At 36.8% G+C, this 19,532-nt stretch overlaps 1 protein-coding gene across 1 annotated transcript in view; it reads left to right on the forward strand.

Annotated features, from left to right (window-relative positions):
- Nucleotides 1–19,532, forward strand: part of ADAMTS19 (ADAM metallopeptidase with thrombospondin type 1 motif 19) — a 200,830-nt gene that overhangs the window by 51,788 nt on the left and 129,510 nt on the right. The window contains exon 7 of the mRNA XM_079770450.1: nt 7,613–7,656. Within this exon, the coding sequence (XP_079626576.1) occupies nt 7,613–7,656 (44 nt within the window). The remainder of the gene's footprint in view (nt 1–7,612; nt 7,657–19,532) is intronic.

Genomic DNA, 19,532 nt, shown 5'->3' on the forward strand with positions numbered 1-19,532 from the left:
CACTTTTAAAATTAAATTTATTGGAGTGGCTAAAGTTCCAAGTGTACATTTCTATGATACCTGATCTTGTATATTGCATTGTGTGCCCACCACCCAAAGTCAGTCTTCTTCCATCACCATATATTTGACATCTTTTACCCTTTACTACCTCCTCAAGCCACTTGCCTCTTTGTGTATGAGTTTTTATTTGTTTGTTTTTATTGTTGGTTCATTTATTGCTTTCAGTTGTATATATCACATGTGAGTGAAATCATATGGTTCCTAACTTTTTCTGTCAGGCTTATTTCACTTAGCATTATATTCTCAAGACAGATGAAATAAAAGGCACAATTTAACCACTCTTCATAATTATTTCCCTTGCTGCTAGTCTTCACTAGCAAGATATCACAGGAGTTCTCTTAAAAAAAAAGTTGTGTGATGTATTAAAGAAAATATAAGGAATAATAAAATTATCAGCTGCCTGTTTACCACTCTATAGAAGAAAGAATAGTATTCATTGAGTTTAAGTGCCCATTTTATTTACAATACACTAGAGGCCCAGTGCATAAAATTTGTGTACTGGGGGGGGGGGTGGTTCCTCAGCTTGGCCTTGCACCCTCTCGCAGTCCGGGGCTCTCGCAGTCCAGGACCCCTCACTCCTTATTTGCCCGCCTGTAGCAGGGACGGGAGAAGCTCCCGCCATCACCGCTGCACTTGCCAGCCATGAGCCTGGCTTCTGGCTGAGCGGCGCTCCCCCTGTGGGAGTGCCCTGACCACCAGGGGGCAACTCCTGCATTGAGTGTATGCCCCCTGGTGGTCGGTGCGCGTCATAGCAACCGGTCATTCTGCCATTCGGTTAATTTGCATATTAGGGTTTTATTATATAGGATATTTTCCCTTAAAAATCTAGTCCAAACATTTCCTTGTTTATAATCAGTTCTTTAGGAAACACTGTTGCATAATTCCCAAGAAATGCATGAACATCTTTTTATGGTACAAGTTGCTCCAAGGTAACCAGTGTTGAGTTGGTATGTAATCTAAAGAACATTGTTTCATGTTATACATAGTTTTCTCTATTTTTTTTCTCACTCTCTACTATGTTTTATAAGTCCTTTCATGTCATTAATTGTCCACAGAAGCCATGTATATGTTTCTTTACATGGCAAAAGGGACTTTGTAGATGTGATTAAGGCTGTTGAGATGGGGAGATTATCCCAGAGTATTTAGATGAGTCCAATGTAATCACAAGAATCCTAAAAGATGAAGAAGGGAACAGAAGTCAGAGTCAGAGAGACTGGACGGTGCTATGCTGCTGGCTTTCACGATTGTGGAAGGGCTACGAGCCAAAGAATGCAGGCAGTCTCTAGCTGCTGGAGAGGGCAAGCCCACAGATTCCACCTTTGAGCCTTTCGGAGAAATGCAGCCTTGATGATACCTTGATTTTAGCCCAGTAACACCTATATTTGGCTTAAGATCTCTAGAACTATAAGATAATACATTCCTGCTGTTTTAAGTAAAAGTTTGTGGTAATTTGTTACAGCAGCAAAGGGAAATGATATAACCATATTGGTCTATATTTATATAACCATTTTATATAAATCTAATTTATATTACTATTCTATATTTGTACAACATTTTGCTTTTTTTCACATTTAAAGTAAAACATATAAACATCTTTATCTATATATGGTTTTAAACATGTGCTACTATTTATTTATGGTGATTAAATAGTACTTGTGTCCTGGCCGGGTGGCTCAGTTGGTTGGAGCGCCATCCTTTACACCAGGGGTGGGGAAAGTCTGGCCTGCGAGTCGTAGAAGGCCCATGAAATCATTTGGTCTGGCCCTGCCAAGGCATTAGGGGTAAGTTAATTAAATGTTTGACCAAATATAGCAGGCTAAGTTTTAAGTTGATAATTTTGTATGGCCCGCGAATGATGTTTATATATCCAAGTGGGCCTTGGCAGAAAAAGGTTCCCCACCCCCGCCGTACATCAGTGGGTCCGATTCCTGGTCAGGGCACATACCCAGGTGTGGGTTCGATCTCTGGTTGGGGTACATATGGGAGGTAACTGATTGATGTTCCTCTCTCACATCCATATTTCTCTCATTCTCCTTTCCTCTCTAAAATCAATCAATATATCCTCGGTGAGGACTAAAAAAATAGTACTTGCTATTGTGTTTAGAAATATAATCTTCCTTATAGTCAAATGCTCATAAAATGCAATCAAACTTCATGTTTAGCCATGGGCTAGGTAGGGTAATATATATTAAGAGAATGAACTGAAGGTAATAATATCTAAATAATATTTCCAGGAACACATACAACAACCTGTATTTTATAAATTCAATCTGTAGGATCAGGTCAATTGATAAAATCATTATTCAGCCCCAGATTTTCAAAACTTATACTGCCACATGACTAAATATGTATTCTCTATGCCCAAATTATAATTTTCAAAGCTAAAGACAAAATAAGGCAGTATTATTTCTAGTATACCTTTTAGTTATAGATAGAAAACCCGAGCTTCACTGTTTAAACAGGACTTCTGTTTAAACAGAAACCTAGTGGAAAGCCTTTTTTGTTACAGTTTTGCTAAGCCATGTCATTTCATGGAAAAAATTTTGTATACCTCCTCAATCCTTAGGAGAAATGGTGACTTCAGGTTTTTGCACCCGGATAAGTAGGTCTTGGAATAAGACTTAGTATGTTGCTTCTGGGTGTGGGTTTTCTTTCTTTCTTTTTTTTTTTGGTGGGGGGAGTAATGGGAATAAAAATCTGTGGTTGAAAATAGAAAAAAGTCTGTCGAAGACTATACACATATTAAATATTAATAGGTACTGACCAATAATTCTCCCTAGCTTCACCTGTGGAGATAAGGCTTATGTGGTGGGTCACTGTTTCTCCATGATAGTAAGTTCAGTGCCGTAGCAGCGGAAATCAGCCCACTGCCAGGGATGTGGCCTCGCACCATTTGATCAGGAAAGTCTAAGTGAATGGTTTGACTTGAAAGAAGAATCTCTTTTTAGTTAGTGCAAGCATAAAGATGATCAGGTCTTTAGCTTTGCAAGGAACCTGTGAAAAATAAAACAAAAATTTTACTCTCTATGGATTTCACGTGCCTATCCATATTTGACAAATTAGAGTCATATCCAGCCTGGTTTCTAGTGAGTGATCATCTTAGATAATTATTAAATGTTGTATGTTATGTGAATACATTAGTAGGAAGACATTTTAGCTCAGTTATTAATTTTGGTTTCAACTAAAATGAATGTTTGTATAAACCCAAACCTATCTGCACTAATATCTTTGTTAAAGTCGTTCTGTGAATACAATGAAGTAAATAGTTTTAAGCTGACCTAGTGCTTGTGGGCTCATAGTAACAAAATCACAAAACATATTCTCCCAACTGTCAACTCTGATTTCTTGGTGTAATTTACACGTTTCTCTTTTAAATCAAGGAGAAGGCCTACGTCTGTTTCTCTTGTAAACACCCTTTAATTTAGAATTTCATTTTGTTAATGATAGTTTTGCCATTCCTATTTACTGAAATGCTCCTGGTTTATGTACAGTACTTCTGAAAGTTAGTTTCAAACTAATGACATTGGCAAGTAAGATAGAAAATTTAATATTAGAAATGGCAGAAACATATTAATTTAATACAAATCATAGAATAATATTTGAATGAGTCATTTATAGGTATAACCCAGGGCACTATAAAACTCTACAATGAGACTTATTCTCAGATGCATCTTCATTCTTGGAAATTAAAGGCTATATTTCATTTTTTTTTCAGTATAAATCAGAACTTAAGCAGAATTTATTGGCTTTCCCAGTTGCCAAAGTCTAACAGTATCGTTTCCATAAACTCACATAATGAAACTCTATGATGCAGACTTCAGGCGCACTGAGCCAACATGAGCCAAAAATTAGAGAATTTGAATTCACATGATCACTGGTCTAGGCAAACAAATCCCCCAGCCCCCCAATAAATCTGTGAATATTATGAAATTAAGAATATATTTTGGTCCTCTGGAAAGAAATTGAAGATTACGAATTTCAGTCTGACCTGAAGTTTTGAAGTGCTGCTGACAATATATTCATTTGTCAATTGTACTGAGAGGTCTTTCCAGTGCTTTTGGATAAAAGACCTTGTGTTTTTTGAAAAAATGTGCTTTATTCATCTGTTTGCTAAGTGAACAGAAATTGGCTGTGTGAAGAACGAAGTGCCCTTGACAATAAGCAGTACATTTGTCATAGTTTTATCATGTTGTTTAGTTACAGATGCAGTCCCTTGCGTCACATTATGTAAATCAAATAGTCATGTTGCAGCCTCATGCATGATTATATGATGTACGTTTAGAAAAAGCACATAAAATCCCTTTCCCCCTACATCTGAATATACTTTGTACTCAGTAATTCTTGGCCCTAAGGTGAAGATTTGATTTTGTGTGTTTCTCTAATTTTCTGCATTACCCTATTATTCAGTATCATCTGTTTGGGTGTTTCTCTCTCCATTTGCTGGCAAAGTCAATTGCGAAATAGAACTATCCATTCTTTAATGCAATTCCCCTGGCTTCTTTCTCACCGATCCTGGGGCCCTTATCACATTACAGAGGTAATCGTGTTCATCCTCTTCTTTGCCTTAAGAATAGAAACCCATGTTATGTATTTCTGTAGTCTTCCCCTTATCCAATGCTTGGCATATAAGAGGCACTTAATGAATCCTACCATATCCAATTGTATAGGTAGATTGTGTGCTACACAACAGTAGAGGGAGCCATTTATATTGTTGCATATGTAAATGTGTCCCTAGAGTTAGCAGTACTGGTGTCCCTGTGGTAGATTAGATTTCTATATCTTCTGATGCAGAGAAAGACTAACTACCTGGCCATTTACTGGTAAAAAAAGAATGTCAGCAAACCTTTTTCATTCTTCTTTATCTGTAGTTATATTCAGACTCTGAATATGTTTCACTACTGGTGGGGATATATTTTTCTGTTTCATTTGGTGGTGTTCTTGAACCACAGAGACCAATTTTGCCCAAGTTGAACACCAGAAGAAGTGTTGTTTTGGATTTTTTTTTTAGATAGCTGGAGGAGATTCTGTGCAGTACTTAGAATCAAGGGGAGAATTAAAGAACCAGGCATTAAGAAAGATAGTAAAGGGGAAGGGAGTTGGGGGGGAAAAAAAGACAATGAAGAAGGAAACTCTAGAAATCTCAGCTGCTGGGTTTGGATGATCCAGAGCCATGTAAATTCTCTTACTCTATCATCCTCTTTAGATTTTCTGAGAAAATATTAAGTATCAGTTGCAGTCAATGTGAGCATCTTATTTAGGTAGTTATGCAGTCTTTTAAAGAGTTTGGTAAAAGTAGATGTATGATATAAAATATAATAATAGAATAAGGCTTACATGGCTAGTTTCTATGTATATTAAGATCTAATGTTAACAATGAACAAATATGTTTCACTATGCTTAATTATTATATGGTTGGTCACAGATTGGTTCATTTCTTTTAATTATGTGATAATCTGGCCGTTGAGGTGATCAGAAAGTATTTTCATTTGTAGGCATATAGAAATTCTAGAAAAAATATAATAAAACCCTTTTATATGTGCAGATAAGCCCAAAACAAAGAGGGCTCTGGCAAAAAAAAAAAAAAAAAAAGTAGCATGTTTCTGAGATAAAGTGATAGCTGCCCTGGGAAAGGTTCGTTGGACTCAAAAATCTGGGTTCTTGGGGTTAGCTCCCACATGAAGGAAAACCTCTGAGATTGTGTAGAGAAGTGGAACTGAAATGATGACATACAGCCAGAACTTGCGGATGTCTGTTCCTTTAATAAAAGTGTGATCTGATAAGAGCTCTGCAAACAAACATAAGTTGTCAACAGGAAGCGTTTTGTCTCAACCACGATCCCAAGTCAGGTAAAGCAGCCCCTCCCTGGGATCCACTACCACGAATACCATCCCGCCACTGATGCACGTAGTGGAAGCCTATGCAGAGCTGCTCTGAAGCGGCCCTCTTTCAACTTACCCTACATAAGACAGCCCCAAATGAGTTCACCTAAATGAGTTCACAGTAGAGCTCCAAAACTCCAAAGGACAACATCTTCCATTGTAAAAGCCAAGAATTGTGATAAAGAATACATTTTTTTAAAAAAGCTGATGGATTATAAAAGTGTATTCTCATAATTAAAAGCACACGAAAACATTCCAAAATGTTAGAATAAGGTGGTTTAAAAATACAGTTGATTTGAAAATTAAAGAAAATTAAACATCTATAAAATAAATGTATTTATACTTGAATTCTTAATTTGTAAGTTGAAAATCAGATTAAATGCAGATGAAGGGAGCACTTGTAGATTGGATGATAGAGCTGAGGGAATTCTCCCCGAAGGCTGCACAGAGTGGTTAACAGACGGAAATACAAAACAGAGCTTGAGAGTTACAGACATTAAAATGAGGATTTATATGCACCTGAAGGAGTTTCAGGAGAAGAGAGAATGTGAGAGGAATTAGCTAAATAGAAAATGGTAAGAATTTTCATGTGTTCATGGATCTTCTAATTGAAAACACACCAATGCCAAAGAAAATAAATAGAAACAAACTTGGTATCTAGACCCATCTGAGTAAGACTGTAGAACTACAAAGACAAAAATAAATCTTAAACTTAACCAGAAACCAGTTATAACTCAATAAAAATAAATTAACTAGAATGCAAGTATATGGAAGAAGAGCAAGGTGACTGCAGACGTCTAATCTCTATTTATGAATGCTAAAAATTTTGCTTTCAGATAGTGTGCCTCAAAATTTTATACTTTGTTATGGAGTGCTCTCCAAGACACAGTAGTCAAATAAAGAGCAAATCATAGAATATTATTCATGGTTAGATCCCAGCTGTGTAAAAATACTAAATTCTTAATAAATACTAAATTCATGCTCTATTAGGACAATTATTATCAGTCCTTTAAAAAATTTGCCAACCTTATGATATAAAATGTTATGTTGTTTTAAGTTGTACTTCTCATTTAAATCTGCAATCTGGAAATTATTTTTGACTCATGTGAAGTAGAGATCTTACAATATTTCTTAAACAGGAAGCCATATCCCAATACCAGATACTATTTTTATGAAATCCTGCCCTAACCCGTTTGGCTCAGTGGATAGAGCGTTGGCCTGTGGACTGAAGGGTCCCACGTTCGATTCCGGTCAAGGGCATGTACCTTGGTTGCTGGCACATCCCCAGTAGGAGGTGTGCAGGAGGCAGCTGATCGATGTTTCTCTCTCATCGGTGTTTCTAACTCTCTATCCCTCTCCCTTCCTCTCTGTAAAAAATCAATAAAATATATTTTTAAAAAATGAAATCCTGTAAAAATAAAAACAGGATGGAATTTTACTTTGGAAATATTGTCTATGAAGTAGGAGAATGTGTTTCAGGATCATATCAGGTAAAAAGGTATCATAAAAATTTCTCACATTTTCTTAGAACTAAAAAATTATTTAATCTGATATTCAGTTTTATTAAATTCTTGGAGATAAAGGTAGTGGTTTATTATTCATACAAATATTAAAATAAGTTACATAGTCTCTATTATTGGTGGAAAAGTTTAATTTTATATTTTTTTTTCTAGGAAAGATTTCTGTGTACACAAAGATGAACCATGCGATACTGTTGGTAAGTGTCTATAAAAATTTTTACACTTTTGAGGAGTTCTGGGGACCTTGAACACATCATTTGTTTAAATATAGGAAATTATTGCAGGGTGCTATTTGTAATAGAATATTTTATTTTTAGAATGTCAGATATATATATTTTCAACCTATATGTTTAATCATTTGCCAACACTTCAGTTATGAATGAAACAGCTTAAAGATATGTATACACTGTATTTGAAAAATATTAAATTATACTTTAAGAATATAATGGTCTCCAGTGGCTCAGTTGGTTGGAGTGCTGTCCTGTACACCAAAGGTTGCTGATTCAATTCCTGGTCAGGGCGCATATGGGAGGAAACCGATCTATATTTCTCTCTCACATCGATGTTTCTCTCTCTCTCTCTCTCTTGCCCTCCCTCTCCTTTTCCCTCCCATCCTCCCCCCCTCTCCCCTTCCATTCTCTCTAAAAATCAATAAAAAGATATGTTCAGGTGAGGATTTAAAGAAAAAAGAATATAATGACTTTATTTTCTCAGAGCCCTAAATATGGGTTTAATAAAATTCTATTATTTTTGGTAAAGCAAGGCAAAATATATTAATGACAGTATGATTGGCTTTTTTAGGCTAAAATATTTGTTTTTAAGTTATATATGCTTGAAGTTATTTGCAGTAAAATAACAGTATATTTAATTTGACTAATGACAATTTTCTATACATGAAGTAGCAAATTTTCTGTATTTTTGTCCTAGATATCTAAAATTCCTAATGCATAACCATATAGCCAATAGAATCCATATAACTAGAGTTCTTAAGTTTGAGAGAATGACCATATATATGCTAATATAAATGCATTTGTATAAATTTACCTATCCAAATATACATAAATATATAAAGCTATAAATATAGTTTTAGGCCATGTAGCTGTATATAATAACACTAGTGACCCAGTGCACGAAATTCGTGCACATTAAAAGGGGATTAATTAGAGGAAATAATTTAATATTGCTATTTGCCCTTTCTCTATAATAGAAGTGTCAGAGATGAAAGAAAATTAGTAAAATGTATATGAAAACCTTCCTCCTGTCAGGGGACCCCGCCCACCCATATGCACCTCAAAATCGTGTGAGACCCAGACCCGGCTACCCCCACCCCCCCCAATTGGGCTAGATCCAGACCTGGCCAGTCCCACCCTTGTCAAGCCCTGTTGGGCAGGGAGCATAGCCTCAGGTCCCCTGGCCCGGTGCCAGGATGGGGGCGTGGCCTGAGGTCCCCCAGCCCAGACCGGGGCCGGGGGCATGCCTTGAGGTCCTCCGTCAAGCCCCGCCAGGTGGGGGACACGGCCTGAGATCCCCTGTCAAGCCCCGCTGGGTGGAGGGCAAGGCCTGAGGTCCCCCGGCCTGGTCCCCCGCCCAGCACCAGGACGGGAAGCGCACCTTGAGGTCCCCTGTCAATCTCTGCCGGGTGGGGGGGAGCAGCCTGAGGTCCCCGTCAAGCCCTGCCAGGTGGGGGGTGCGGCCTGAAGTCCTCTATCAAGCCCCACCTGGTGGAGGGTGCGGCTTGAGGTTCCCCGGCCTGGCGCTGGGGTGGGGGGAGCAGCCTGAGGTCCCCTAGCTGAGCACCAGGATAGGAAGCGCACCTTGAGGTTCCCTGTCAATCTCTGCCGGGTGGGGGGGTGCGGCCTGAGGTCCCCTGTCAAGCCCCACGGGGGCGGGGGAGGGCGTAGCCTCAGGTCCCTGCTGATTGCTCATTAAGGCTCCTTATGGGAACTTGGCCTCAACTGTGGGTGCAGCCATCTTTGTGATGGAGTGATGGTCAATTAGCATATTCCCTCTTTATTAGATAGGATATTATTGGTAAGACATATGTAAGAGTCATAATTTGGTTTTGACATCATGTGGGGTTCATTTCTACAGGGTAATAAATATCTTAATCATCTTGAGGTTCTATGTAAGACGAATGACAAAAAGGGGATAAAAACAGAATAAGGGGTAATGGGTATTTAAAAAAATAATTCTAACTAGTTCCATTAACTTCAGTTCTCATCAACCTTCTCAGATGATTAAAATCTGAGACAATAAGTAGAAAATAGTTATAAAAGGGTAAAGAGGATGATGATGTCAAAGGAATGTTTGGTTCTGAAGGGACTTTAAGCATGAAAAGAACTGGACAACTGAGAAAAAGCTGACTTGATTTTGAGATGATCTTGCTAATGTTAACTACCTGCTCTCTGCAGTTTTCTCCTCTTCTTGCCTGGATCTCCATAAATTAAATCTTAATATAGTTTTAATCAACCTAACCATGGAAACCGTTGATTACCAATAAAGTTTGCCTCAAAATAATGACATTTTCTCCACTTAAATAGCTATGTTGCCCCTAACGCCTTTTAAAATATAGACCAATTTCTTGCTTCATTCGTGCACTCAAGAGAAATCAGCACTTTCAGTAATTATGCTCCTTTATAGCATGAGCTCATGGACTAAGGAAGCTAGTACTGATGGGAGGTGGAGCAATGTTTTCTTTTTGATTGTGACTATGTTTTACATCTTGCTAAATCTGCTTATCAAAAATAGCATTGTATTCATGATATATATTATCTATGAGACTAATTTTCTGGTTTAAAGTATATTTGATTCATAAAATAGCCTGGTGGGCTTGAACATTCAGGAAAGTGATGCAGTCAGTCCTGAGCTCTATTAGTCCCGTCCATAAAGTGATCCATCTGCTACCTTTCTGGCATCAGACTTAGTTATTACAATATTATTGTTTATATTCCCTACAGGAATGCCTGCCTATAGTTTAAATGCAATGGTAAGATTTATGCTGTGCATTGCAATTTCGAGCCACATTTTCATGGACATTATCTCATTTAATTCCTTCAAAATCTGAACTCTCTGCTTTTATAATCATTATTATTTTATAGCTAAAGAAAACTCTGAAATAGAACAGAACATGGATTTGAAGTCAGGCTAGATCTAGATTTAAATCAGAGTCTTAGTTAAATCTAGATCCTACATGAATGTGGATACATTCATGTTACCTACATGAATATGTGCATATTATTTAATACCTCGGAAGTTTGGGTTCCTCACATTTATTTATTTATTTGTTTGTTTGTTTATAAATGTATTATTGATTTCAGAGGGGAAGGGAGACAGAGATAGAAATATCAATGATGAGAGAGAATCATTGATCGGCTGCTGCCTGCACGCCCTCCATTGGGGACTGAGCCCTCAACCTGGGCTCAACCACTGAACAACACTGGCTGGGCCTTACCTCTATTTTATTTTATTTTTTTATAAAGCAAACATTTTATAAATAACATGTGAAATTTCCCAATATTGCTTCTTTCATGTCTAAATTCCCTCATGAGTAAATGGAGAAAATACTAGTACCACACTTCTTGGTAGTGGAGTTTAGTATCTGCATATTGTTATGGACCGTTCCGTGATTGTATTAAAACGTCAGTTAGATTTGGCACAAAAATAGAGGCTATATTTTCAACTTCACAGAATGTTGTGAAGCTCTGACACTTGCAGAGGCAGCTAGTTTTGTTTTTTTAAAATATATATTTTTATTGATTTCAGAGAAGAAGGGAGAGGGAGAGAGAGAAACATCAGTGATGAGAGGGAATCATTGATTGGCTGCCTCCTGTATGCCCCCTACTGGGGATCAAGCCTGCAACCCGGGCATGTGCCCTTGATTGGAATAGAACCTGGGACCCTTCAGTCCACAGGTCAACGCTCTATCCACTGAGCCAAACCAGCCAGGGCGGCAGCTAGGTTTTAATTGGTGCTCAGTATGCACTAGTTTTTATCACTTCCTTTCATTTCCTGCAGAGAGGTTATAAATTTTCCCAGCATCATTGTTAGTAAATAGTGCTGCTGGTCTCTGCTTCAGATCTTCTTAGTATAATGAGAGTCAGCTTTCCTTTATCACACGAAGTGTTTGTGTAATAGAGGGAAATACAACCAGAACACTCCAGGTGAGAAATATATATATTCATTCTTCATAACCACCTCTGTCTGTGTTGTGCTCTAGGTAACGTTTTCAGCTATTTTTATCAGTTTATACAAATTTCCTATTTTCTTAATATGCTATTTTATCTGTTTAACTTATTTATCAAGATTCTTTATTTTAATAACTCATTTCTAGAGATTCCATTTACCTTTTATTCCTCTATCTGCTAGGGCTGTGGTCGGCAAACTGCGGCTCGCGAGCCACATGCGGCTCTTTGGCCCCTTGAGTGTGGCTCTTCCACAAAATACCACGGCCTGGGCGAGTCTATTTTGAAGAAGTGGCGTTAGAAGAAGTTTAAGTTTAAAAAATTTGGCTCTCCAAAGAAATTTCAATCGTTGTACTGTTGATATTTGGCTCTGTTGACTAATGAGTTTGCTGACCATTGTGCTAGGGTGTTTTCAATAATATATTGAGTTTTCCTTATGTTTTCAATCTCTTCTTTTAGGTACCAATCATTTAAAGTATATTTTTGAATAGTCACTAACTAATAATTTTAATATTGACATCCTTGTCACTCTGGCTCCATTTATTTATTTTCCTGAATCCTGTCCATGGTGACTTGTCCCTCATAGGCTATATACTTTTGTATCTGAGCTCTTATTAAGATTTTTTTTTTTTAAATCTGTGGACATCCTGAGAAAAGGGTGCCTCTCTCAAGAAATAATTTTTATTCACAAATACTATCAGGGTATTGACGTTAATTCCTTGGATTAGTATTCCTTGGGACATGAACGTAATATAAATTAGGTATCCCAACTCTATGAGAGATTTCTTTAAAAAATAGAGTTTGTGTCAAAGTAGACAAGTTTTTATGCTATGACCTATGGCAGGGAGCAGTTTGTTTTGTTTTTCTAACCTACCCTTTCATTGGGTTTAGCAGTTTTGTTGAGGGAGAGGGAGATGGCATCCCCTTGCCCTCACCTTACGTAGCAGTTCCAGACCCAGGACGTACCACGAGCAGTCTCTCAGCACTGTGGCTAAAGCTGAACAGCTTTGGATTTGAGTGTGGCAAAGGTCCACAGGCCACCAGCACATCAGAGCTGGATCAAAACTGCATTTTCCCTTCTTCCAAACTGCATTTCCCCTTCTTTTCTTTAGGCCCATTGGAGGCTTTCCCTTACTTGTATACTCAGCCTTGTATTTTAGAGGAATTTTGTTACCTTTATTCCAGGATTTGTGTGTATAGGGTTGCAAACAAATTGTCTTGCTGCTAGAATTGGTATTCTAGGAAAAACTTTTAAAGCATTATCCTCTCTAATAAAATGGTAATATGCAAATTAACCATCACTCTGCTACATAAGCCACGCCCGCCAGCCAAAGCCACGCTCACCAGCCAATCAGGGCGAGTATGCAAATTAACCCCAATCCAAGATAGCTACAGCCACAGAGAGAAAGGTTTCCCAGGTAACAGAGCAAGCCAAGCTTTCCATAGCCGTTGCAGGCCTAAGCCTCCACTCAAGCTACAAAGTTTCAATTATAGAAGGTAAACAAATTCAAACAAATGGCAGCAGAATGGAGCTTGAGAGAGCAGGCCAGGGTTGCCGGCGGCAACAGGGGAAGCAAAGCTTTCTGCACACCCGGGCCGGGCTCACCCGCTTAAGGCTACAAAGTTTCAATTGTAGAAGGTGAATTAACTGCCACAGAAATGGCTGCCAGAGCCCCAGGCTTGGCTCTGCTCCAGGCTACAAAGTTTTCCAATATTCTAATTTCACTAGGAAGCTTAAAATTTATCATTAGGGAAAAAATACTATCAGTTGATTTCCTTGGAGTAACAGGTTTTCTTTGTTCATTTTTGGGTAAATGTCAGCCACGTGCCCAACCTGAATTACCATGTTTGTCCATCATTCTTTGAAGTAGAAATGGTATTCAATGAAAAACACATTTAGTTTAGCGCATAACTCAATCTCATGATACATTACCTTTTAGTCGGCAGCAGGAATGCTTTCTCCATACTTCTTTTTTGTTACACAAAATATTAAAAAATGGTTGTACTCAGGGGTTCAGATTTGATAAAATTAATACATTTCATTTTGGTAATTTTAAAGTGGAATTGATATGTCTTCCCCTGGGAATAAGTGGCAGTGAAAAATAAAGTGACTGATGGTGAAGTGTGGTGTCACTGTTCTGATTTGTGCTAGGCAATCTTACCTGCCCTGGCTTTTGCATCGGTGCAAGTGTTGACACTTTTGATCTTGTGAACCTCCTGAGGAGATCTGGAAAGATACGACGGAAGCCCAGGATTCTGCAGATCACTCTGAGAAATTTTGCCACATCAGGGAATTGATCGCTAATCAGTGGTGACAGTCATTGGTTGTGTGTGTGTTTCATGAAATTTTGTAAGGACTTTAAAGTATAGAAAATTAGCTCGTACTCCCCCATACCTCAGCTTGGCTGACACCTTGATTTTGGCCTTGTGAGACCCTAAGCAGACCCTTAGAGCTGGCAAAGGTACATGCTGATCAATATGAGTTTGCAGCTCTGAATATTTTTCTAATCCTTATTGTTGAGAGGGGCTGTGTGTCCTTTACCATCAGATTTCCAGTTGTGGGGTGCTTTGCCCCTTTCTGCATTCTATTGCCAAGACTTAGATGCTTCAATATTGTTAATGAACTTTCTTCTCTCACCTTTCAGCAGGTTGGAGTGATAGTTTTATTCTTCTGTGTGCTTCTAATTCTGATGTTATGTACTTGCAGACTGTCAAACAGGCATACAGACCACCTGGGAAGGAACTGCCAAAAAGAAACATATTCACTAAAACATACTTAAATCACACTTTAATGTTGACATTGTGCATGTGAGAATCTCCAGACGTTTCCCTTTCTGAACACCAGTATGTTCTCCAAACCGCATTTCAGCAGAAGTAATCATTTTATTGGGTGAGAAGAAGAGGTCAAGCCAATTTTTAAAAGTAGCTTAATTTTTTCATTAAACAGCAGTTGTAACATTTTTTTTTCATGCATTGTGACACCTAAAGCATAGAGAATTTCAGGGTAAAAATGCTTAAAGAAATTGCTGACATTATCTCTCTACTTTAATATCCTTTGGTTAGAACTATATTTTTTTCTCTACTGAAAAATCATATTAGTTTAACATTCAATATTTTGAAATTTGTAATCCTTTGGTCTAGGCATAGAATACAGTTAACTTTTTCTATATAATCTTACTTTTAAAAAAATATATTTATTTATTTCAGAGAGGAAGGGAGAAGGAGAGATAGAAACATCAATGGTGAGAGAGAATCATTGATCAGCTGCCCCCTGCACACTCCCCCACTGGGTATTGAGCCCGCAACCCAGGCATGTGCCCTTGGCCAGAATCGAACCTTGGACCCTTTAGTCCACAGGCTGATGCTCTATCCACTGAGCCAAGCCAGCTAGGGCTACTCTTACTTTTAAGTGAATTAGTAGTGTAAGTAAGTCTTCAAAGGAGTTCAAATATGTATATTTGTTGGGCATTTACCATATTCAGAGTTCTTTGTTGAGTTCTGTGATGGATTCAAGGATGATACTGGGACATATACTTTAGCAAAAGAGATTATCAAACCTATTAAAAGCATATATCAGCCTTAAGTGTGGATGATCTTATATAAACTAGGGTCAGATTTGAAAGACTCAGAAGTCGTTGTATTTGTGAGGTATGTTGTTATGAAGTTTTGCTCAGCGTTTAATGTGGATGTTCTCAGAAATGCAAAAAGAATATGTTCAGTGTGGTGGGCAGAATTCTACAATGACAGTCCTAAGATTTTTCCGCTTTTTATTCAGTCAAACTCTAGGTAAAGCTGTGAAGGGATTTTGCAGATGTAATTACAGTCCTTCAGTAAATCTTAAAATATTGAGATCTAACTACATTTTCCCTGTAAAGCACAGGCAGGGAACTGAATTGTGCCAATAACGTCAATGAATTTGAAAGCTCGTACTTCCCCACACCTCAGCTTGGCTGACACCTTGATTTTGGCCTTGTGAGACCCTAAGCAGAGGACCCACTTAAGCTGTACCAGACTTCTGACCTATAGAACTGTACAATAATAAATGGGTATTACTTTCAGCCACTACATTTATAATAATTAATTATGTAGCAAGAGAAAACTAACACATTCAGACTGAAGGATGCATATTGTTATACACTAGAGGCCTGGTGCACGAAATTCTGCAAGAAACTCACTTTCACCATACATAATAGGTAGGTTAAGAGTAAAGATATGAAAAATACATGCCATGAAAAAAACTAATAACAATTAAAAAACACGTGAGTGGCTATGTTAATATCACACAATTTAGATTTCAGAGCAAAGAAAATTGCCAAGTACTAAGAGGGAAATTACATACTAATAGGTAAATTTGCTAAGAAGATATAATGATCTTAAATGTTTCAGCACCTAATAATAGTGTTTTAAAATCATGAAACAAGAGCTGACAGAACTAAAAGAAAAAATGGACAAATGCACAATTATATTTGGAAAATGTCAGCACTCCTCTTTCAGTAATTGACAGAATTGGTCAACAAAATGTGCAAGCATATAAGAATTGAATAGCCCTGCCTGGTGTGGCTCCGTTGGTTGGGCATCATTCCATGCACTGAAAGGTTGCTGGTTCGATTCCTGATCAGGCACATGCCTGGGTAGTTGGCTTGATCCCCAGTAGGGGGCATGCAGGAGGCATCCAATCAATGTTTCGCTCTCACATCAATGTTTCTATCTCCCTTTCCCTCCACTCTCTCTAAAAATCAATAAAATTTTTTAAAAATTAATAACACTATTAACGTTTATACACTGCTCTACCTAAAATAACAAAATCTGCAGGCTTTTTAAGCAACATGGAAAATTTTCCAATAAAGAACATTTTACAGCTTATAAAACAAACTTTTACAAATTTAAAAGAATTGAAATCATACAATTTATGTACTTGAACATGATGGAATTAGACTGGAAGTCAATTATTGAAAGATAAGAAAATATTCTCCAAATTATTTGAAAATAACATATTTCTAAATCTTTAGGTCAATGAGGAAATTTTAAGAAAAATTAGAAAATGATTTGAACTAAAAAAAGAAAAGACAACATATAAATTATGGGCTGCAGATAAAGCAATGCTTAGAGGAAAATTTGTAGGACTAAAGGTTTTTATTAAAAAAAGGTAAGGTATGAGGTCAATACTCTAAGTTTCTACCCAAATAAACTGAAAAGGAGGTGAAAGGAAAACAAACAAACATGCTCATATTAAACAGAAGGAAGGCAATAATGAAGTTAAGAAATGGAATGAAGTGGAAACAGAAAAACAATTATGAAAATCAGTGGAAGCAAACCCGATTTTTTGAAAATGTCGGTAAAATTTTAAATCGGACTCATTTTATGAGGCCAGCATTATCCAAATATTAAAACCAACCAATCCATGCAGTACAAGGGGGAAAAAACAAACTCCAGTCAAATGTTCCTAATGAACATAGATTATTAGCAAATTGAATCAAGATATAAAAATATAGGATGGGGCTTATGTCAATATTTAAAAATCAATCAATATTTAAAAATCTGTGTAATCAAACATATTTAAAGTCTAAATAAGAGAGACATGATTATGTCAACTGATGCAAAAAGAGCATGTGACAAAATTCAACATCCAGTCACAATAAGAACTCTCAGGAACATAAGCATAAGGGAATGGCCTTAATCTGATAAAGAGTGACTATAAAAAAGAAAAAAAAGGTTAACATTATATGTAACAGTGAAAGAATGAATGTTTCCCCATTCAGACTGGAACCAGGCAAGGCTGTTCACTCTATTGTTTTAGAATTTCCAAATGGAAGGCTATTTCTTTGTTGTCCCCTTTATCCTTGTCTATATTCTACCCGTTCTTCAGAACCTTGATTAAACTCCACTTTTGGACTTCCTACATTGCCACTCTACCATGCATGAACTTGGCGGACTTCAGTGTACTTTTCTTATAACTTGCCTTCCTTCACTCCCTCCTTTCTAATCTCTTTGTGGTCAACGATCATGCTCAATGCTCTGCATCCTCAGCACCCAACACAGTGATTGAGCATCCCAGATTCCAATCTGTGTATTTCCGAATAGAAATGAGTTCCTGATTAGAAAATAACATCTTTCCTATGGTTTTCAATAAAAGCAAGTTCAAACTTATCTGGTTTAATTCTTGGCTGCTGGTTTGTATCTTGGTAGGCACTGGCCAGAATATACATCAGACACTTTATATTTCTATTTTGGCAAGACAAGTTGCAGGGACAGGACTTGGAAACATAATTCTTAAGGAATTACTATGAAAAGTGGTTGTTCTCAAGGTATTTCTCTTCTTAAGGTCTTTTATTGTTAAATATTGATTTTAATTATAGAATTTTCTTTATATTAGAAAAGTTTTAAAGGTGCTATTAAACACCATATGAATATTAAAACATGCAGAGCATATCCTTGGGAAACAAAAACCTTCTTAAATGAGAAAACTCCCCGAGGCCTTCCTTCCAGTTTTTAGAGTTGTTATTATAAGCGTCTGGAAGTCTAGCTCTGTGTTCACCACACACACAATGTTGTCAGTGAACAATAAGACTTTTAAATACGTCACCTCCTTTAACCCTTCAAGAGTTTTCTGTCATAAGGGATTGCTACCTCATTTTACAAATAAGAAAGTTAAATTTAATATGTAGTGGCTACCATGTTTCAGACATGTCAACATGTACTTGCACATGTTATCTAAATTAGCATCCCAAGGACAAATTATTTCCAGTTTTACTGTTAGGAAAACTGAGGCTCAGAAAACAACTAATTTTTCTATGGTCACAAAGCTAAAAATCGAGCCTGGGACTCAAACCCTAGAATATTTGACACAAGAGCATTGATTCTTAAAGTTTTCTTTGCATTTTGCCTTTTTTACACTTAATATAGAAAGCAGGTCATGAAAAATTGTTATTGAATTCCAATTAGGATTTTGGAAAGTATCACATTATTTTGGAGGCATTTTTAACCAATTTATTATGAACTACCTCTGTATACAGACCTAAAAAACTGGAAGCTTAAAAATACATCTAGAGTTGAAATCATTTGTCCCTAAGTAAACATATTTTATTTAATACATTATGTCAAATATAATATTTTGAATAGTAATAGTTGACATTTGAGAACATCCAGATATTCATAGTTGTAACTGCATTATAATTATAATCTTTAGATTTCTATAGTTTATTTCTCTAGGTCTTTACTTGAATAAAAACACTGATAATAGTGAGTTAGAAAGGAATTTAAGAATAACAGTGATTAAAAATTGGCATGTGAAAAAGGAATGTTGCGTCAAATTGAAGATTGAGTTGGTTTGTAGTTATAAATGCATGCTGTCAATATTTTTACTAGTATACTAAAAAAGCAATTTATACAGCTTTTTAGTAGCATGACATTTTTAGTTTTAATTGTCCCTGCTTAATGCCTTCAGGATATGATTACGTTATAACATTATATAATGCATTAGCCAAATTCCTGATTTATATGCTATCAGAACACTTTCAAATTTTTCCAGCTGTATTCTAAAACCTACTTCATGAAAACCTTTAACTGTGATTCATCTTACCTATTTTTTTAAAGTCATGACAGTTTTTTAATCTTTGAGGCATATGAAATCATTAAACCTAATTCATTTTATTTTCCCGCTTGTGAGCTCAGTCATATAGAAAGCCTAAATGCTTTGGTTTACCTTTCTTTACATGAACATAGCAGTGAGAATACCAGTGTTCAGCCATGTTTGGGGTGGACTGCACAGTAAAGTTCTCATTACTGATTTACTAGAATTAGATGAGTAATCCACCACATATGGCTTTTTCAATGTGCCACAATAATTACATTTTTCAAAGTTACACTGAAATCTAAATTAAGAATTTCAAATG

The sequence above is a fragment of the Cnephaeus nilssonii genome (genome assembly GCF_951640355.1).
Source record: "Cnephaeus nilssonii genome assembly, chromosome: 5".
Taxonomy (NCBI): Eukaryota; Metazoa; Chordata; class Mammalia; order Chiroptera; family Vespertilionidae; genus Cnephaeus; species Cnephaeus nilssonii.